General features: G+C 40.8%; 1 protein-coding gene across 6 annotated transcripts in view; it reads right to left on the bottom strand.

Moving 5' to 3' along the window:
* The window catches only part of CLIP1 (CAP-Gly domain containing linker protein 1), a 70,249-nt gene extending 54,675 nt beyond the window's left edge, over positions 1 to 15,574 (bottom strand). For all 6 annotated transcript variants that reach the window (XM_068163435.1, XM_068163436.1, XM_068163437.1 and 3 more), the window contains exons 1-3: positions 15,473 to 15,574; positions 2,346 to 2,541; positions 1,298 to 1,869 (exon numbers count right to left, since the gene is read on the bottom strand). In XM_068163435.1, coding sequence (XP_068019536.1) covers positions 1,298 to 1,869; positions 2,346 to 2,439 — 666 coding nt within the window. In that variant the 5' untranslated portion in view covers positions 2,440 to 2,541; positions 15,473 to 15,574. The remainder of the gene's footprint in view (positions 1 to 1,297; positions 1,870 to 2,345; positions 2,542 to 15,472) is intronic.
* Between the last annotated feature and the right edge of the window lie 6,835 nt (positions 15,575 to 22,409).

The raw sequence follows: 22,409 nt of genomic DNA, 5'->3' as shown, positions 1-22,409 counted from the left end.
GAAATAGTGAGCAATAAATGGTAAATCCGCTCCAGGAAACCACATCTCAGCCCAACTCTACATATCAGCTAGATGCTGCCCTCACTTCACCTTAGCCTCCTTCACACTTTCTTCAACTTGGCCCTATGTTTTAAACTCTCTGTACACAAAAAAGAGGAGTTAATTCTTCACTTGACTGCAGAGTCATTATCTGGTAGGGCAGTGCAGGATACATAATGAAATCCACTACTTTTTTATCTACATTAAGTTCTTATGATAATCCCAGAACTGCTTTCTATGCCAGGGCATTCAATCCTGTCCTTGATTTTACCTAAAGGAACTAAAAATAATTATACTTTAAATAAAAGGACACTGTATCAAAAGTTCAGCAAGAAAATTCTCCACCTTAATGACACCAGGCAAACAATTCAAAGCTAAAATCAGACCCGTTACAGTGATCTGGTGGACAAACATTATTTTGGTTATATATGAAGTCTACATACATTGCCTTTAAATAAAGAATACAACATGAACAATGCACCATGAGCTTTCTGCCTTTTCAACAACAGGGCAGTGTTTCAAAGCAAAGTTTCCCACTTTTTTAGTATATATAATTTAGTTAGTTAGTAAGTTACCTAAAATTACCCATGCTGTACTATGATGATCCAAATATAAAAGATACACAACATTACTTAATCCCCCCCTGAATGTTTAAACTTACAAAACTTAACTCCCTTTTTAAAAGAGTGAAATGACATATCAGCAGAAACATTTAGGAGTTTGAACTTAGGAAGGGCAGCCAAGTAATGTGGCACACCACCAACAGAACACGTAATTCCTGGGTGATCAGTGGCATTATGTGACTGCTTCTGTTGCTGCCTATCACTACTCAGGGGAACAATCAATTATTGAACTGTTTGCTTTCTAAAGACACAGCCCTGAAGAGAACAAAAGAGCTGCATGGAAATCTCACAAGCTCCTTTTTTATTTAGCATGACTTTAGTTCTTGAGTTATGGAAAGAGAAGCTACAAACAAGTAATTGAAGACTGGAGGAAGTATTTTTTAAACACTGTCAAAATGCAATGGATTAAAAAATGCCAAATGAACCATTTGACCTTGATAATAGAAAAAATCTTCCTCCAGCATGCAAAACTGCATGAGAAGAGCAGAAGCCACTCAGAAGACACCCAATGAGAAAAAAGTTAAGAGCATACAGTTACATTACTTTGACCAGGGAAACAGCAAAAAAGTTTGGAATACCAGCAAATATTTAGCAATCTATCAAAATCAGACTGGGAGGCTGCAGAGGAACCTTACCAGAACTCGATCTCCAATTTTGAGCTCTCTTTCTCCTTTCTTTAGTGATCCAGCTTCAGAGAGATTTGATATAGATTCACTTGCAGTTTTTGAAAGATTACTAATCTGGGAGGGAGTTGAATGTTCCTTAGCAGCAAGTGCAGAAGTTTTTTGGGGAATTCCTGAAGGTGGAAGTGCAGCAGCAGATGAAGACACCACACTAGCAGCTGAGGTGGAAGTTGGTGATGTAGCTCTAGAAGCATGAGCTGTCTGTGTACCATTGGCTTCATCTTCTGTCAGCACCTTTCTTGTCAATTTTGATGGTCTTGTAAATATTCCCCTCAGGGGTTCACACTGAAAATAGCGAACTCCAGCCACAGAGCCATCGTTCTTACCAATTGGTTCATCTAGAACAATGCCTGCCCACTGTCCTGGAGCAAACTGGGTTTCACCAAGGAACTGAATAAAGCCAGGCTTGTTTCCATTGACCCAAACACGTTCCCCAACTCTGAAATCATCCACAAATTCTTCATGCGCATCTGTGGTGGTTGTGCTTGAAGTCTTTTCACTGGAAGGTGCTTTTTCTGCTGGAGCTGTAACCAAGCACAGTGAGAAAGCAACAGGAATCAAACACACTAATATTCCAGAGAGCATCATTCCTTAGTTTCAATGTAAAAAGCATCTGGGAAAAGCATGATTACGAAAAGGAAGAGCACAATTCCACATTTTCTTACTTAAAAAACCATTGTCATCTCTGGAATACAGTAACTGAAAAAAAATCAAAGGACAGAGGCATTAAATGTATTTTAACATAGGTTTTGGGGAAAACCATGTAAAGATTACAAGTCTTACCTCAAAAACTACCTAATATTTTTTTCAAGGACAAAGTTTCTTCAAGAAAATTGCCTGAACACAAGCAATCATTTATTTACACATCACTCATTTAAATCAGAAATACAAACACAAATACCCTGGTGCCACTAGTAAACATAGTTTATACTCATAGCTCTCAAGGTAGCTTTTGTTGGAATGAATAAGGGAAAAGTTAAGATATTTGAATACTCCTTACCAGCTGCCACAGATGCAGGCGCTTTCAGCAGTGTAGCCCCATGCTTGATGGTCTTTGAAGGAGCCTTAAGTCCACTTGGTTTTAACATACTCATCTTTTTGGAATACCAGCGTTAACCCTCTTCGTCAGCAGCAACTATCTTTTCCCAAACATGGATAAAATATATTGTTCTAGTTTTTCCACCTCTGGAATAATCCTGTATACAAAAATTAAACATGAAACAAAAATCAGTGCTTTATCTCCTGCAGAAGAATTGTCTACATATACACAATCTAAGAAACACACAATAAAAGGCACTTCACAATAACAACCAGAAGCATTTCCCAGGACAGCATTTCTAACTCTCCATCTTTGAAGGCCATTTCCTATTAAAAGACACCACGTCTGAACCTACAACATCAAAATAACTCACTGCACAGAATGCTGCTGTATTCTTCTTGAGCTTTAAACTAAAAGGCTATTTTAAGAAAGAAAAACAAAGCCCTTAACAGCATTGCTAACATTACACAGATATAACCTCTCTGCACTCCCTGCAGTTTTCAGTCACATCTTTCAAGTGTTGCAATATCCCAGCAAAACCAACTTGAGACTAGAGAAAACTAACTGCAGGAGAAAACAAGAAGCATTTCAGGTTAAAAAGAATAAATCTTTAAAGAGAGACTGGAACTGAAAAAGTCAAATTGATCAAGACAGTTTAGATGATGACAACTAAAAAGCAAACATCAGCTCACTCAGCTGTATGTGATCTCCCAGATCACAAGATATGCTGGCTCACAGTCCCCACCACAGTGCCCCAGCTACACTCCTCTGGAAAGAGGAGGAGGGACTCTTCCCTAGGTTGCTAGGATAGAGTGCTGCTCTGACTTGGAAGCCAGCTGTAAGCTTTTCAGGGAACTATGTCGTGAGGGTTCTGCCACAGAAAGCATCTTCCTTCTGATTACAAAAGCTTTAGAAAGGCTCTTTCATCTAGAATGAAAAAATCTGCATTTTTTGGTCTGCAATGTGAATTCAAAGCCATACCATGAGGTGACTGGTCTCCCTACCACCTTCAAAAGCACAAACTGTTCTCACAAACTGTTCTGCATGAACACAGCCTGGATACTTGCAATGCTTCATATACACAAAAGCACAAACAGAATAGCTATGGCCTCTTAAGAAAACCCAGCAGCCAGTATGCATCTAAACACCTTAAAAACAAGAAAAGGAAATGCAGAAATGCAGCAATAGTGTGTTTGCTCAACTGTTTGCTCAGGAAATGACAAACAAAAATTGTAATGCAGGTCTCAGTCCTGCCATTTGTTCAGTATTTTGGCACCTATCAGTACCCACACAGAGGCAGAAAGCTGACCAGTTGCAGACTTCCCAAACTATTAACAGTGCCCAGCAAAACAAACACTACTGAAAGACAGACTGCTGCACCATAGAAAGGAAGGCTGAAGAAACAAGCCAGCCGTGTCCTTCACCTACCAGTGTAAGTTCTACCCCTAATGTATTATTAACAGCCAGCACATTAGTGTTCCTAAAAATCAATTCACAGTGAAAAAAAGGCAAAAAAGGAAGTATCAGGCACACTGCTCTGTGAACCTAAACACCAAAGTGAAACACTTCCTAGCTATTTGCAGATCAGCCATGCCAAATTCAAGGCACTGGTCTAAGTAGTCTGCAAAAATGTTATAGTTTAACGATCATTAATGACCTCCTTGGCTGTATGCTGTTTGTCTACAATTTCAGTTATGTGCCAGGAAAACTACAAAGCAGTGCTGTGAGGATTTCTGAACATTTTTTCTAGCCTTTCCAGAAGTATGTCACCCAGACATCTGTGGAGTTATGACTGCTGCAGAGAAAAATTTCTCCATTGTTTTTGCAAGATGTCTACTCTTAATTTTTAATTGGGAGCTTTCATGTTCATGAACATGAAAAGAGGGTTAGCTCTCTAAAATCAGAGCAGAAGGAGAGGTATGAAGTAGAACTAAGCTGTGAAAGAACTGGGAGGCACACAGCTGCACAGCAGAACAACTAGAGGATCACAGAAGATGTCATGTCAGAAACAGCAGGAACACTGTGAGGATTTTTTTCCCCTCCTGCTACACACCTGCCTTCCTTGCTAAATCCGAATGCTTCATATTTCTGCATATGTTGTTTTAGAAATCTTCTAAAATTGCTCTTTTTCACACCACAGACCTGAAAAAGCCACCACCTTCTGTTATACACATGCTACCTACCCATTCTGCCTCACACTGCAAGCCCTCTTCCCTCCCCTCCAATGCCAGGATCTCCACACGTGCCTCTGTTACTTTCCTCAACCCACTGAAATCCATGGAATGGGAAAACCATACAAGATCAAGAAGGATTTGGTACAGACACAAAAATGAAAGAGGTAGCAAGGCCAGTTCCTTTTAGTTCAGCGTCAGTACTGAACAACTAATTAATTTAAATTCAAGCACCTTATTTAGGCCAAGACTTCCTTAAGAAATATTGTTTCCTAAGCCCAGGGAGCTACAAGTTGTCTTAGTCTTCTGCCATTCTTTTCCATATACTCCTTTTTTCTTGTTTCCCCCCTCCCAACCCTACCACAAGCATTCCAACACCACAAAAGTGAAAACTATCTCTAATGTGTAAAGATAGGTGTATAAAAAGAAAACAAACCCTACATTACCCCCACAAAAATCACTTTTAGCCAGTTTCAAGTAATTATTTATTAATAGATGTTTACCAAAGCTCTGCTCAACAAAGTTAGAATGTTCTAATATTGCATTTCTTGGCTCAGGGTACTCACTCTTTTTAATCTTGCTCTCCACAGTCATGGGTTATATATTTGCTGTGTCATTTGCTTTTCCCAACGTACAGGCCTTCAACTAGGCCAGAAGTAACACAATCCCTGTGCCCTCCTTTCAGACTTACCGAAATTGTACCTTAATTCAAAAAACCTGCTAAAATGTAGGTAACAGTTTGGTAAAATCATTGCCTTATTGCAATTGTGAAAATGCAACTTTCAGTCTTACAAAGCAAGAGGACCTGCATAGCTGCATTTCCTATTAGAATCTATAAACACTAAAAGCACATAAATTTGCATCAAGTGATTTCAAGCACTACACACTCCAGCATTTTCTAACAGGCTCCAGATGTCAATTACCTCATTTTAGCTCTCGTGAAAGAGCAGCTAGCTACTTGTCTAGATTTGTTCTCTTTCCTTCCTTCAATCAATCTCAGTTCTTCTGAAAAAGAATCTTTATAACCAATAGGCAATAACATTACAGTTTCTAAAAATATCAGGGATCTAAGGAAATGCCCAGAAACTAATCTGGGAATATGTATCAGAAGTATTGTGTGTGTATATATATTCTGAAGTGTTCAGAAAGCTACAAGTTCTATCAACATAATAAATGAGTAGGGAGGGAAAAAAGACATTTTAACACAAGCTTTATAGCTTTATGGTTGTGCCATTATGGGAAATGTATTATTTCATGCAGTATGAAAATGTGTTACAATCCTGAATGAACTGCATTTTGTGTGTGTGTGTGTTGACTGCTAAGATTTTTCTAATGCAGACACAAATCCTTGTATTGGCCCTTTTGGCTGATTAATATCTTTATTCTTAGTTACCTTTTGCAGACCGCAAATCAGTGCACAGACTGAAACAATCCATAAGCAACAAGTTGAGAACCACTGGTATGTGAAAACAATCCTCCTAATCTGATAATATACATGAATTCTGTTAAGAAGCTGATATAAAAATAAACAAAATTTAACCACGTAACACTGAATTAAAAAAGCAGAACATTTTCCAGCTGTCAAAGAAGGAATTCCTATATAGTAAAACCAGCTGTCCACCACTTCTTTCAAGGCTGTATTTTCAACAAGACCTAAACCACAATTAAGAAAACAGGGGGGAAAGTTAAAGCCTCATCTCCCTCCACTTAAGAGCTGTAAAGTCCTGACAAAAATAACTACCATTAGTCCTTTAAGCTTAGCTGAAATCTGGCAAGCATACTCCCACCACCCCATCACACCTCCTTCCTCAGGACTGGTAGTATCATAATCAAAAAGTAAAACATTTCATCTGATAAAACATCTGAAACAATGATTTGGCAATTTAAGGAAGAACCATTTGTGAACATCACTACTCAGGACTACAACAGAACAGAGGCAGTGTTTCCATGGAGAAAAGCAAGTTGTCTGTCCATTTGGTATGGAAACAAAGAGGATATTCTAGAACTCAGTAGTGTAATGTTTGAATTGACTCAAAACAGACTGCATAAGCTCTGTCTTCGGCATGCAGACACACACAGCCCAACTCTGAGCAGCGTACTTTGAGGTTAGAACACTATTATACAAATAAATCACAAGTAAAGTGAAACAATTATTTTAATGGTTGATCATCCACCATTGGCCATACACAAGTTCTTCAACACATTTCAAATTTAAAAGACTGAATATTAAGTTTAGTTAACACCATTAAGAGGCTAAACACTGTTGGAAAGTGCCTTTCAATATCGACACATTTCTAAGCTCAAAACAACAGACCACTTGATCTTGTTAATTCAGCTGAGCCTACCAGTGCTTTGCAAAACCCACATAAACACTAGGACTAACAAGTATACAGTAAATATTCTAAAAGGGTTGTATAGAATAGGTAACTGCTGAAAAATCTCAGAGCTCTATTACCAGAGAAGATCCTATGAAATCCCTGTGCTAGTCAAATAGCAGGCACCTAGATAATAAATTCTGACCATGTCATGAAGAAAATTTAACATGTGGTGCAGAGGGACATGGTTTAGCAACAGACTTGGACAATGGTTGGACTCTGCAACCTTAAAGGTCTTTTCTAACCAAAATGATTCTATGTACAAAACAAGTCAGAAAATCCCTGCTGTAGAAGCTTGATATGGAAAATGTATTTCAAACCTCACCACAATCCAGTAACTTCACTTTCCTGAGAGAAAAACAAGCTCACCACATGAAGCCCTCTGTTTGAAGAAACAGCCCAAACAGCATTTCTCAAATATCTGTTTCATACCCTTGATGTTCATACCACTACTGCCAAACTTTCAGAAGCTCATGAGTCATTCCTCAAATATCCTGACAATGGTTTAGAGAAAGTAACTTGGAATTCTGAACCTGGAAAGTTTTTTCTTCTGATCCATGAGTTACTCCAAAGCTCTTCATAGTTTAAAGTGTCTCTTTAAACACTTTAAAAGTTAAAGTGTTTAAGCATCTTCTGTATTAATCAGATCTAATTCCTATTACAACTCTAAAAGCTGTATTTGCAGTCTCCTGGGCTGGTATTAGATTGCTGTAAAAGGTGAGTATATATAATTCCAAAAGCACTTAAAATAATGCTTTTAGTTGAACTTAGAGGCTTTTAAAATTCACACACAATTTAAAACCACATTTTGGCTTTGAACAGAATTAATGCCTTCACACTGCAATGTTAGTTGCATCTTGCTACCTCTTTATGCATGTTTCTCCTTGTGCAAGAATGTGCCAGATCACAAAGACCAACCTCTGAAACGTTCAGACAGGAATAAGATTATTTCATCCATAGCAGGTCCACAAAGTGACTAGACTGAGACATAGCCATCAACATTCCTAGTGAAGCAATTCCACGTGCAGCAGGCACAGCAGAGGGATAAACTGCAGAAAGCAGGCACTCTCCCTAAATAGCATTTTCTATTGCCACTGACTTATTTTGTATCTGAGAAGGAATACAAGTACAGTTCTCCACTACCACATATTACGCATCCTAATTTCTCCTGTTTTGGAATATTGCAATGTCAGCACATGCAGAGTGTGAAAAATGAGCTGCATCCTGGAACAAGTTGTCCTGATCATGACATCTCTTCTGCCACGTCCTGGATCTATTTGAGCTATTTCATACTGAGCAGCCAAGCCCCACCATTTTTCAAGTGTTGGATTGCACTTAGAATGAAATAATTCCACAACGCACAATATCTATTGTAAATGTCACGCTAAGCTTCAAAGTCAGGTCTGTAACAAGCAGTTAAACAAGAAAGATGCATTGGGAAGCCTTCATGCATTAACTTCTCACAACTTCTCTTGTAATCATGCAGCAGACTTAATATTTCTAGACATTTACTACTTAAATACAACTGCTTTGGAGCTATGAATTCACATCAAGGTCTCTCTACATTTAGCCAGTGAAGCCAATTACTGAACTTCTCTCTGAACCTAATGCTCATGACTTAGTGCAAATCCAGCACATTTTGTCAGCTCCAAAGCATTTATTGAGTGAGTAACAAGTTCAGACTGAAACAAGCCAGAAAAAGCACTGTAGGCATTTGATAACAAAGCAGGTCACAAGCAGCAAATTATTATGGTACTGATGTAAGAGCCTCTGCAGCAGTCACTGCTAAGCCAAATTGATTATCTAAATGCTGCTCAAGAATGTAACTGTGCTGTTCAGTGATTACATTGTGGGATTACAGAGGCATCTTCAGGTATCTGTTTACCTAAAATGAACAGAATTTAAGAATTTATATATGAAGCAGAAGATATACAAAATTAAGGATCTAAAGATTTCAGCAAAGGCTGCATCTGGGAGACTCCATTTGATTACTCATTTGACACACAGGAATTAGAAGAAAGGGACCGTTTAAACTTCAGCTTTATTTTGTCTCCCAGAAACCACAGATTTTTATGTCAATTAATCAAGTAATATGATGATCTTCTCAGGTCCATCACTGCCAGACGAAAGGACATCAAAATAGCATGCATCATTTAACTCAATGTTTATCATGCTAAGTGCTGGCACCTTGTATTTATTTGGCTAACTAGATCTTCTGCACAGCATCAAAATCTAAGTGCTGGGACGTGCCCATCAAACCAGTGTTTTATACTTCACTTTTAAGAGTAGAAAACAGTCTGCATTTAAAAATCAGCTGATCGGGGAGGAAAAAGTTCTCCAGATCTCAGATCTGATGTTTGCAGATCCTGGTAGATGATATACAAATTTGATAAGAAAATAAGCAACAACATCCCCTATAGGTTATATAGGATCATTCTCCTTAGGATACTCCACTTCGAGTCATTCCAGTCCAAACCAAGAAAACCACAAAGGCAAATGCTCACCCTATGTGAACCACAAAGCCACAAGTTTCTTATACTTTGTTCTTCACATAAATATGAATTTTATAAATGACAGATCCTTGGAGAAGTGTATTTCTGTTTAGTCTCTCTAGGCATAATTATTGAACTAACAGAATGAAAGCAATCCTTTGATCTTCTGAAGCGCCTTCAAAATCACCACCAGGATTGATTCCAGCAAATACAAGCTTTAGAATGACTTCAGCCTAACTCAAAATACAGCTCAGTTTAGCTATTGTAAAAATACAAACCCAAATGCCTGGAATAAGTTGGGAAATGTGCCCACTGGCATGACACAGCTCTTTTGACAATGTCACTGATTTGATGCACAGAATTTGAAACAAAGCGCAGCTGGCAAATTACTCAAACTGTGTCGTATCTATAGGATCACTAGCAGAGATCCTGAACTATCTTTCAACTCTGTTTTAGAGGGCATTTGTTTAGATAATCATTACCTACTCCGAAGTAACTAGTATGTCTGGTGAAACAAAGACACCCAGAGGATATCCACAACGGTCCCAACACTGCAACACAAACACTATGCCTTGTCATCACTCATCCCACTATCAAGCACCATCACACTACAGTATAAGGACATTCCCATAAATAGCTACTGGGTTTCTCTAACTTCAAAGAGTGAATCTTTTTCCTTAAGAGCTCAGAAGATATTCCTATTTTCTTGTACACTTAAGAGGGGCTGGGGAAGAGCAAAAATTGTGGTTTGGGAATCAGCCCAAATACCCTGTGATGCTGTCCCCTGTTGTCCTGGCTAATCCTGAGCTCAACCAGCAACTTTAGATTTGTTTCTTAATGCAAACAGACACTAAACACTGTATTTCTCTGTCATGGAGATTAACTGTTTTCTGTGTGAGTTCACAAATCCACAGCATATCCAGGACCAAAGACTTACGGACTATCTTTTGACATCAAGGCTTTTCTGGCAGCTAGGACTGCATACAAATCTGCATTTCTCCTTTGATTGTGAAGCTGCTGGGTACTTCAAAATAAATAAAAGACAACAGATTTCTAAAAACAAATATTATATTCTTATAAGATTCACAGAAGTAGGGCAACCAGTAGGAGGGAGACTTGTATTCAAATAGTTTTGAGTTTATCCCAAGCACTTTAGATCAGGCCAACTAACTTCTGAAGCAAAATGGAAACCACAAAGTGTTGCCATGAATACACTTGGCAGTAACAGGTCATCAGTATGTTTGGAGATAATATGACCTGTGAATACAATATAGTTAGGAAGACAGCCATTATGAGACACAAATCTACTGAAAAATAGAGTGACACCACTTAGTTGGAAAGTAAGACACACAGCTGGTTTTCTACCTTAGAAAGTGCAGGACCTTCACTGTGAACTGGATGAAGAGGATTCTCTCTGCATGTGCTTGGGAAGGGCAAAGGCAGGGTAAAGACCTAGAACTAACTGTACTAGGAATAAGGTGAATCAGATGAAAGATGGCGAGAGGCTCAGAACATCAAACCATCAGTCAGATATTACAGCAATGAGATGAGAAAGAGCATTCATTAAAGCTTCTGCTCTGCAAATAGATTTTAATTCTGCATCAAGGACATTTGAAGTCACCTCATCCTATCCTTCTGTAACTCTCCTTGCTCATTCAGATTCCAAAATGCCTGGAGACTCTTACTTAAAAAACTAACTCTTTCTGTTTCAACGGTATTTGAATACTGAATATGAAGTACAAATAACAGAGGATGTCTCTAACAGTAAAAAATAATTTGGGGCTAATGAGTATTATTTTTCTTCAATCCATGTTGCTATTTTTAAACACAGGTTGTTCAATTTTTTAACAAGCTTCCCATCTTTAATTAATAAGGAAGAGCTGATAACTGTTTAAAAGCTTAAAAATACTCCAAATCACAGGAAATACGATGCAAACTAACACTTCAACTTACCACTGTACACATGCATTATAAAAATGTCACTGCTCCAGTCTATTAAAAGATCGGAAAGCACATGATCCTCCTAAGCACACATCACTCTCTACAGAATGAGTCAAGGATTCAGAAGTAGAGAGTTTTCACCCAAGGAAGTATATCATTTACACCTCTTTTGCTAAGGCTGCTAGCACTACTTCTTACTTCTCCTGCATTTTTCCAGGGAAATTCTTGCCTTTCCCAAAAGCCCTCCATTTCAGTAACAAGAAGAGTAATTTGCTTGACTGTCCATGCTGACTTCTGGTGATGATAATGCACTTTGACCATCACATTAGGTGCATTCAGTCCACAATAAGAGATGATTTTGGAAGAGTAGAGCATCAAGTTTCAGTTACTGGGGATCTAAGCTTTCATTTAAAAGGTTAAATAAGGAAAACATATCTTGTCAACCTCAAAACCAAAAGCATATAGACAAAGACACAAGGCTTCTCCCTAATGCAATTACAACTGAAACAAAGATGCTGCTTTTTATAGCAAAAATTTAATTTTGATAGACTTGGGTGAAGCTGTAACTATTTCATACTCTTTGAAAGCATCGAGTCAGCAATCCCTTTTTAGTTCTCCATGTCCTTAGCCTTTTAAATTAGCACCATGACTGCTATATGGCTGCCATATAATGAAGCAGAAGTACAAATACAGAACTTAGAGAAGTATTACAGTATCACAGTATAACTAAGGTTGGAAGAGACCTCGAGGATCATCGAGTCCAACCTATCAACACAGACCTCATGACTAGACCATGGCACCAAGTGCCATGTCCAATCTCCTCTTGAATGCCTCCAGGGACAGTGACTCCACAAATATTGCTGCAGTTGAGTGGATTCTACTGTCTTATAGACAGTACAATTATAAAGATCATGAAACTGAGCAGCTTTTAACAATGTTTCTTCTTGAAATAATAGAGTGAAGACACATGTTATAAAAGTAAGACTACAAAGTACTATTCATCCAAGAGTCTTTTGTCTGAGTTTGTACAAACCACTGATGTGATATTCCAGGTGGAGAACTGCTAGGTAAGTGTTAAGGTAGAAAATTTGTACAATCTGTTCTTAAATCCACCTTTTAAATTCTTTCCAGCCAGAATTCTTTCAGAGATACACTGTGTAAATTCTCTCAGAGGTCAGGAGCTAGACACTCTATCTGTGGGGATTTCAAAGTGTCACTTGTACCACTTTAAGTTACTCAAGTGCAACATCACCCTGCAAAAATAAATTCAGGTAGACGACAAACACCTGGACAAGCAGAGACACATCAGCAGATGTCTGAAATCATCAGGAACCACACTGCTGACAGAGCTGGCTTCAGTTCTGCCGGTCAAGAAGAGTGAAATGGTTGCTCCAGAAGAAACTGGCATCTATCTGAGGGCAGCTGAGATTACAGCTAATGCAGTATATAATTGCCTTTCATTAAATAACAAAACCCCATCCATCTGAGGCATTTCTAAACATGCCAGTCCAATAAGGATTCCAGTGCGCTACTTTTTATACAAGCCAGCAGAGCCAGTAGTCCCCAGGGAATGCCAAAAGATTAAACAAGAGGTGCATTCATTCATGGTCATCATGTTCAAACACTAGAAAACTTGCTTTCAACATACAGAGCTAACATTTGACCCAAATGTTTCAGAGAGGAGGAGAAAAGCACTTCTGAAAAATCATATTGGCAAGGCAGATCGTTCTGTTTCTTTTGAGGGAAGATCTGGTTGGAAATATTTTCAGCCACTTCTAAGAAAAACTTTTACAGGGCTAAGAGGGGGAACACTAAAAGAATTACCCTATCTGCCCAAGCTAAGTAAGTAAAGGCTGCCCAGGATACGCACATTCAGGAGATGGTGAATACATGCAGCCAGATAAGAAATCTACAGGAGCTGCAGAAAGTCACAGCAATCAATATATAGAACACTGTTTGTTCCTACAGCATAATCACATGAAGAAAGAGATTGTTTATTTCCTACAGTACGCCTCAGTGATGAAGACAGAGGACAGATGTTTTCTGCTCCTCATTAGAAAGTTGAGATCTTCTCCTTAAAAGTTACCACACAAATTACATAACAACTTCTTTCCTTCCCCCCCCCCCCCCAATAAAATCTCCCTTTTGATCTCTAAGGATATATACATTTAAAGTCACTTTTCCAAGCTTTTCTGCTTCAGCTAATTCATCCCTCTCCCTTCAGTACACACAAAGCTTGAGGGCACTTCAACACAGACAGAAGATTTTCTAGCACATGTAAGAACTGGACAGGAAGAGAACCCTAAAACCTTGTCATTTTAAACCAGGAACTAAAAATCTCTACACATTTTTCATCCTCCATTCAGTATGTAAATTAGGAGGGTTTGTACCTGAACAGTTACACATTCCTTAGACACATGGCTGTTGGGGCTGGGGGATCTAATTTGCTATCTGGATACACATTGTGGCAGGTGCACCCAGACACCAGAAAAATCACTCTGACACAGCTAGTTTCAGAGTTACATGCATACTTCTGTTCTTTAAATAAAATTCTTTGCAAAGCAGCAGGCATAAAGGCATTTCCTGTTTTGGAGCTCTTTCTTCCTACATATTAATATAGCTATCATGTTTTAAAATCTTTCTGCTCAAAGATCTCAAAGCAACCTGTGAACTCCTATAAAACCCTACCCATTCACCACACTAAGTTAAGTGAAGGGCTGCGGAAGAAAGTCTTCATTTCACAACTGCATTTTTAATCGTGAAGGTATACAGACACAGAATAAGTTTTCTTCCCCATGCTGTGTTTTGGAAAAGATTTTTTGTGGTGTTGACTTTTGTTTGTTCTTTGTTTTTTTTTAACTATTTAAAACACAAACACGTTATAATGAAAGGGAAGACTAACTCCTGATTTCAATGCAGCACGCACCACATTAACATGTAAGTAACAGCAACAATTAACTCCTGCCCCATCACAGCTGAGGCACTGAAAAGAAAACAGTGAATGGCCTTAGGTAGCAGTGAGATAGCGGAACAGGAGGGGCCCGCAGCACAGCCTATGCCTGGGATCCTACAGGTCTACTGTTGGCTATAGCTGTGAACTCTGGCTGAGCCACCTGGAAACTGCAGTATCAAGAGCAGCTCACCTGCAAATCAGGAGCTTTGCAAACAACACAAGCTAATATAAAACCAGAAAAAGCCAAAATAAATCATAAGACAAATCATCACATTAGTCAAATATCAGCATGTAAGTGCGGGGTACTGAGAACTGACTTCATGGTAAGCCTCCTTCCCCTCAGAATCATCTGCTCAAGCCGCCCAGAACTGAGCACACACTACATCTTCTAAGGGTAAAACTCGAGCAGAAACTGCGCTGGAGACCCTCAGGTCCCTACCTGCTCCTCACGAATCACGAAGACACCCACACAGGCATTCTCTGCGGTGGGAAACAGCACGAGGGGGCCCCCAACCCACTCAGGATCCTCTACCTCACACTTAGCTGCGGCCGACCTCCCCCCCTGCTTCTCACCAGTCTCCAAGTTTATAGAGTTCAGGTACCCCAGCAGCAAAACGGGCAGCCAGCCCCGTCCAAATTGGGACACGGTGACGGCGGGTGAAGCGGGAAAGGCATCCAAGAGGGGGATAAGCACAGCAAGCCCGAACACAGGGCTCGGGAACCAGCCAAACCGGCTGCTGTCACCGCGGCCCTGGCAGGCCGGCGAGGAAGCGCAGGCACGTGTGACGGAGGTTAACCTCCTCAGAGGAGTAGACGCCGGCTCGCGAGGCCTCGCCCCACCCAGCCCAGCATCGCCCCTCCGGCGCTGCCCACCGCCTCACACCCCGCTCAGGACACCTCTGTCCCACACCGCGCGCGCTCCCTCAGCGCAAGCCTCTCCAGCGCCCCACAGCCCGCTCACCACTACTGGCCGCCCCGCGTCCGCCCCGGGCCCGAGCGCGGGCACAGCGCGGCACCCGTTGAGGCGCCCGGACGGGAAGCGGAGGCCCCAAGGCAGGAGGTGGCCAGCGGCTCCCACCCGCCCTCAGACGGCGCCATCGCCCGCCCGGCAGCGCCGCCGCCGCCCTCCCCGCGCGGGCCCCAACGGCGGCCTCACCGCTGCCGCCCTCAGCTCCACGCTGCCGCTGCTGCCTTCTCCGGCCGCCGCCACCGCCGGGCACAGCTCCTGCCACCGCCTCCTCCTCCCCTTCTGCAGGGGCGGCGGCACCACCCGGCTCGCAGGGGGCGGAGCGGGCAGGCAACGTCTGCGCCCGGCCGGGCCCGCGGCACGGCAAGGCGGAGACTGCAGCAGCAGCAGCAGCCGCGCCTCCCTCCGCGCCCCGTCCTCGCTCCAGCTCCCCCACGTTCTTCTTTCATCTCCTTTTCCCTTTGTCTGGCCCCCCGCTTTGTTCGCCCCTGGGGGTGCCTGCCGCAGCCGGGCAGAGGGCGAAGGAGAAGCTCTCCGCGCTCTCACCCTGCCTGCTTTCCCTGATGGCGGCCACAGGGAGGGCAGGCCCCCAGGCAGCCGCCCGTCCCGGCAGCCGGCGGGTGAGCCGGTGGAGCGAGGGCTTGGCTCAGGGAGGGGGCCCGAGCAGTGGTATCGCTGACCCCCCGGGAAAGGCGCTGCGGCAGCGGGCGGGTGTGAGTGGGAGGGGAGATGAGACAGGAGGCATGAAGCACATAGCTCTTAATGGATGAATAACTTTACTGTCTGCTTCTTTACTCCATTTTCCTTTTGTCCTGATGCCCAGGAATTTATCATTCCTTCACATTCTCTAAAGTATTGAACATTTTAATTTTCATTGTGTTTGTGAAGCAACACATTGGAACCTGGCCTTATCCCCTTGCTAAAGTTGAAACAGCTGTAGCAGCAGCTCAAACACCATCATCAACCATTTAATACCACTTTCCAAGCCTGAATCAAACAGCTCTGCTTCACTTCTTTACCTCCTATAATCAGACAACAGAGACCAGCCAGAGCTGGCCCATAACCACTGAATTCAGCACAAAGCAAACCTCAGTTTGCAGTCTCATAGCTCATTTAGTTTCTGCATGATGCCATTTGAACAAAAGGGTGATGAGAAAGCAGTTCCAGTGCTGGAGCCTGATTGCAATTTGTGTTTCATTTCAGCTTCATTCTTTGGCATTACTCCAGCATGGTAAAGCACAAAATGGTGTGATGCAGTCCTCTAAATAACAGATTTCAACTAGATCAGCATTTAGCTATGTTTGGTAGAATTTCACTTCCTTAGTGTTAAACAGAATCTCTTACTGTAGCCGTTAGATATTGAAACAGGTATTGTACCTGTGTACAGCCACCTTCCTTTCTTCCTGCAAAACTTGATAAAAGTTTGGCTGAATAAGGACTTTGGAATTTAAATATTAGATTGCATTCACAAATGCAGAGCCGTCAAACGATTGCTTACAATAACAAAAAATTGACCCTGAAGCCCTTAGCTACAGAAATAATCCCCCCTCTGCTCTGCCCTGGTGAGACCACACCTGCAATACTGTGACCAGTTTTGGGCTCTCCAGTTCAGGAGAGACAGGGACCTGCCGGAGAGAATACAACACAGAGGCAGAAGGATGATTAGGGAACTTGGGCACCTCCCCTCTGAAGGAAAACTGAGACCTGGGGCTGTTTAGTCTTGAGAAGACTGAGAGGGGACCTCATCAATCCATATAAATATCTGGGGGGGGGGGGGGTGTGGTGGTTTATCAAGTGGAGGGGGCAAGCTCTTTTTGGTGGTGCCCAACAGTAAGACAAGAAACAACAGGTACAAGTGTGAACACAGATTTCATCTCAACATGAGGAGAAACTTCTTTACAGTGAGAGTGATAAAACACTGGAACAGACTGCCCCGACAGGTTGTGGAGTCTCCTCTGGACACATTCAAAACCCACCTGGATGCATTCCTGTGTGGACTACCTTAGGTGATCCTGCTTTGAGCTCTGGAGGTCTCTTCCAACCTCTAATGTACTGTGATACTGTGACCTTTGTCCTTTGTGCTTCTTTCTGCTAGTATAGATTTGAGCTTTCTGTACTGATCTGATGGTACTAAAGAATGTGTTTTCCTCCAAGTGTATAGTTTTCCCCATCATTATCCTTCATTAATATGACTTTATTCATTACCATGTAGGTACGCTGCATGTGTATGCAGTTTTCCTGAGCAATATTTGATGTATCTAGTACAGGGCACAGCAACAAGAAGACATGTAAAAGTGCAAGCAGTAAATGACAGTGGTGAAGTAATAGATATGCTACAGTTCAAATACCTGAGTAGCTTTCTTTACTCTCTTGCAAGGATGAGCTAAAAATATCCTGTTAGTCAAGCAAGAATTGAGAACGATGTTGCACACAGATCAAAAGCTTCTACCTATGAAGTGAACATGCCATTGGTTTCTCAAGTAATTTCCTAGTGGCCAGGATCATTGCTTCAAGATCAAAGTAATCCTGTAGGAAACAAGGGAGTTAGTCATCCATCATTCAACCATGAAAAAGTAGCTTTAGAGCAACTGTAACTTAAGTTCATCCCAATCAGAAATGGTTGGCTTAGTTTCTCTGCACCAGCCTACACTCAGACGCAGATATACGCAGGCTGTGGTAACATCTGGTACGTTCACACTCAATTTGTGGCAACCATTATAAAAAGAGATGTTGGTACTAGAAATCACACTACTGTAATTAGCTAAATATTACTGAAAGGCAGAGTATCTTTTAATACAACCCTAGCATCTCTCCTGAACTACAGCATCAGATCAGTCAATGTAATAGAGACTCAAAATATATTTTCCTAACTCTGAAAACAGGAATTGCTGGGTGCTCCAGGAAAGTTTAGAATGCCAACATAACTACTAGCATCCTGGCCACAACTATAAGGCCTGCTTTAGAATTAAAATTGCTCTCTTCAATAAAGTGGAAACACCAGCTGAAACAGCTTCTGCCCTTTTTCAGATTTGTGAAGCATCCAAAAGTACTGAAGCTTTCTGAATAGTTAGCGTTTTTCTTTAAGAACTGCATTTAAGGATAGCTTAAGAGATCCATTTGGATACATTCCATTGAATATGCAAGATGAAGATTTTGAGTCAAGGATTTTTTTTCTTCTGAATGATCTCAAGATATACATCTGGCGATTCCTACACAGAACTGATGGTCACACTTGCTGCAGAACAAGTGACTAATTGCCTTTTCCTTTTTTAATCATGGAAATGCTGCTTCAAAAACCCCAGCACAGCAACTTGCACTGAGATTTTCTCTAGTTGCTTCTGGGTTTGCAACAACACAACAGGACTCCTCCTCCTCATTTAACCCCAGTGGTGTATTTTGCTCATGTATTTACAGCTATGCTGATCCTGAAGAGATTTAGTGTCCTGAAGGCTCATGCTTACTCTTAATTTTGACTTTAGATTTATGTGTCTGAAACTAGCAATCTCTAGATGAAAACCTGCCTTTTTAAGTCTTCACATATGAGAAAGTTCCCCCCGAAAATACTGCAGACTTACTAGCTACTTTCACAGCTGAAAGGCTGGAAGAATTCTTTCCTTTCTTAATGTACTTACTGTTTTCCTTCCCTAGGTCAGCTGTAGTACCTAGCAGCAACACAAAGCGGTTCTGCAAGTCCATGTTCTTTGGTGAAGTGTTTCACAAAACAAACTTTCATCCTACTCAACATGGGTACAACAGAGAAGAGTATTTAAACAGACAGTACTTAAAGAATCCTTTCTGCACACTTGTCTAAACAAAGTAATAACGTTCATCTTGATTAGGAGCCAACCGGAGAAATCAGTCTATGACAGAAGATAAAGCTATGCAAATCTTTTATCATGTATGTAAACACAAATAAAAGCTGAAATCTCACCTACAGAGAAGCAAAGCAGGGGTGAGAATGTTGACTTCTGAAGAAAGAGTAAATGAATTTTTATCCTGTCACTGGATGACAGCTAAACACACGCTGTAGAAACATCTTATGTCGCGTTGTTGCCGCTTGTAGTTGAACTAAAGTTTAGGAAGCATCCAATTGTCATACATTAGTTACCATGTTATTAAATCCATCCTGTTTATAAGCTTCTCCAAGAATTGAGACCAGTTCCTACCTCTGACTCATCCCATCCCACCCCCCAAAATCTAAGCATGACTGTAACGAATTCTTAGGAACAGCATCAACCTTCACTGGCATTTACTTACCAGAGGCAACAGAGCCATGACAAAATGAAGGTGCTGCAGAGTTCCATGGCAACTACCCGTGCACTGGAAACACTTTAATTATAGTTGAGCTTTCTCATCCTCTTAGTAGTTGTTGTTCTTTTTTCCAGTTATCCTGGCTTAATAGTTTCCAAAATAAATCATTTTTCTTAGAGCTAAACTCTTTCAGGTGTCTTTTAGAATCTGCTCTACTTTCCTGACATTTTAAATGTGTATAACCTAATTCACAGTGCTTAAGTTAGAAAGTCAAATCCTTTCAAGAGACTAGTAGCCACCTGACTGATACCCTGAATATTTTGCACAGATTCAAAGTTTTTAGATGTGCCTAAGTATTTTAAAATACTTTTCTGTTCCAAGTGCTGTAAACAAACACAAATGCTATGCCAACAAGAATCTGTGGGAAAATGTGAGTGATGCCTGCTCACACTATACCAACCTCATTACAAATTTTATTACTCATTCTAGTAAGCCCTAATCTAGGTTATTATGCCACACCCATCATCATGGGAATGTGACTTAAAAGTACCAGAAATACTTTGCAAATCATCTTTTTCTCAGACCTTGCAGTATGATCTAATTGCAGTTTCAATGTACCAAAAGCATTTGAGGAGTTGTATCTCTCAGATTTAAAAAATAATCAGTAATTACAAGAATCTTCAGTGCATTAATATAGAGCACTTGATAGGTACAGTGAAATACAGATAAAAAGCTGAGATATCAAGATGAAATCATTCCTAACCATGAGAAACAGCAGGAATAAATGCCCATCCCTAATTAACTGTGCATTCTACAGCAGGAGTTTTACTTACTTGTTCTGCTCAGTCTTCTCAGAGCTTTATCCATACTCCAAGTGATCTGTGTGTAGCAAATACTGAAGTGGCCAAAGCGAGAAAAAAAACCCTCAACAACGGAAAATTCAAAGCCCAATAAAATTAAGGACTTAAGGTATTAAAACTAGAATTTACTATTATATTAAGAGCTGTGTTGCTGAAATAACTTTACCCTTATTTTAACACATCCAGTGTAGATCTTGGGAAGCAATATAGTTAACATTTCTTTTAATAAGTCTGAGTATTTGTACACTCTGAAGATTAATCTACTCTTACCAATTAGGTGGAAGGGTGATTTATTATTAATTCATTGTGAGGATACAGAGTACTGAAGGGTTCTAAGCATATGAAGATGATTTCCATCTTGTGGTTTCTGTAAGCAAGGCAGAAGTACTCCTGTCAAATGTAGGCTGCATGTCCTAATAAAGACACAGCATTTCGTAAGAGCTATTAAAAAAACCCCAAAAAACTAAGGTGTGGAGGGAGAATTGTATGTTTAAAACATGAGCAACTCAACACACCCAAAAGGTGTGTACACTTGGAAATCATTACCTCATGCCCTGCATAATATCATCATCCATGTGTGACTGATACAGCACAAGAGCACATGATGGCTTGTGTAAACTCTCATTGCTAACTTGTAACTCCATGGGAGAAGGAACAAGAAAGGACAAGATATATTTTTATGCTTCCCAAGAGAGATTTCCTTGTGAAGTGTACAGAAGTGTGACACAGATATGGCGCTGACTGACATGGTTTAGTACCAGACTTGGCAGACTTACATTATGGTTGGACTTGATCTTAAAGGTCTTTCCAATCAAAAGGATTCTAAGATTCCATGATTCTAAGTCTGTAGTATCTTATTATTTCATTATCCATCCCTGTTACATAAAGTAATACCATTTATCTTCTAAAATATGAAGGAAAAAACCCAACCCAAACCACCTCTTTCACTCCAGCACACAGAATGAACATTTACCTTGACCTTTGTTCTCCAAATGCAAACAGATAAACTGGCATATGCTGCAAAAAGTTTTTTCAGCCTCTCAGAAGACAAGCAGTTCATATCTAAAGACACTTTGGTTTTCCCTTCCTGTAAAATTTAGAGAAAAGAAATGAATAAATACAAAAGCTTTACCTAGAAACAGCCTGGGGTTCTCTCAAGCATTCAAATGTACTAATACATTACAAGGACCTGTGGAAAGTAGCTGGTAACTGCAAAGCTGAGAATTTTAAAGATTAAGTTCAAAGACTGAAGTTATCATATCAAAACCACCCCTGAACATACCCCCTTCACAAGTCTTTTCTTACATACTTGAAAATATTTTACTACTCCTCTCCTGCATTTATAGACAAATGCTTTAGCAGCTCCAGTAAATACTGTTAAGTCAATCCAATACTCCCTCTGTTGGCAATGCACGTCATGTACAATCATTTCACCTGCAGGTCCCTCAGAAGACAATGAAAAGGGGGAGGAACAGCATTGGAACAATTAATCAGCAGAACTGAAACACTTTTAAACTCTCAGAACTGGGAAATTCCTCAGATTATGACAAGTGAACGGTATGACAAGGTTCTGCTGAAGCAACTAAACTAATTTTAAGAGTTTGATTTTCATAGTTTCATTCAGGGTTGGAAGGGACCACAAGGATCATCTAGTTCCAACCCCCCTGCCATGGGCAGGGACACCCCACACTAGATCAGGCTGGACAGAGCCTCATCCAGCCTGCTCTTAAACACCCCCAGGGACAGGGCCTCGACCACCTCCCTGGACAACCCATTCCAGGGTTTCACCACTCTCATGGTGAAGAACCTCCTCCTCACATCTAGCCTGAATCTCCCCACCTCCAGCTTCATTCCATTCCCCCTAGTCCTATCACTACCTGAGATCCTGAAAAGTCCTTCCCCAGCCTTCCTGTAGGCCCCCTTCAGATACTGGAAGGCCACAATTAGGATTTTAAAAATCTGAACTCAATTGTAACCCTTGCAAAAAACATTTAGCTTTGCTCATCCCCCATTTA

Source organism: Melanerpes formicivorus, unplaced genomic scaffold, assembly GCF_026170545.1.
Source record: "Melanerpes formicivorus ecotype bairdi unplaced genomic scaffold, bMelFor1.0.p_v2 SCAF_72, whole genome shotgun sequence".
NCBI lineage: Eukaryota > Metazoa > Chordata > Aves > Piciformes > Picidae > Melanerpes > Melanerpes formicivorus.
Note: the sequence above shows the minus strand (reverse complement) of the source record. Positions and strands in the feature narration are given on the sequence as shown.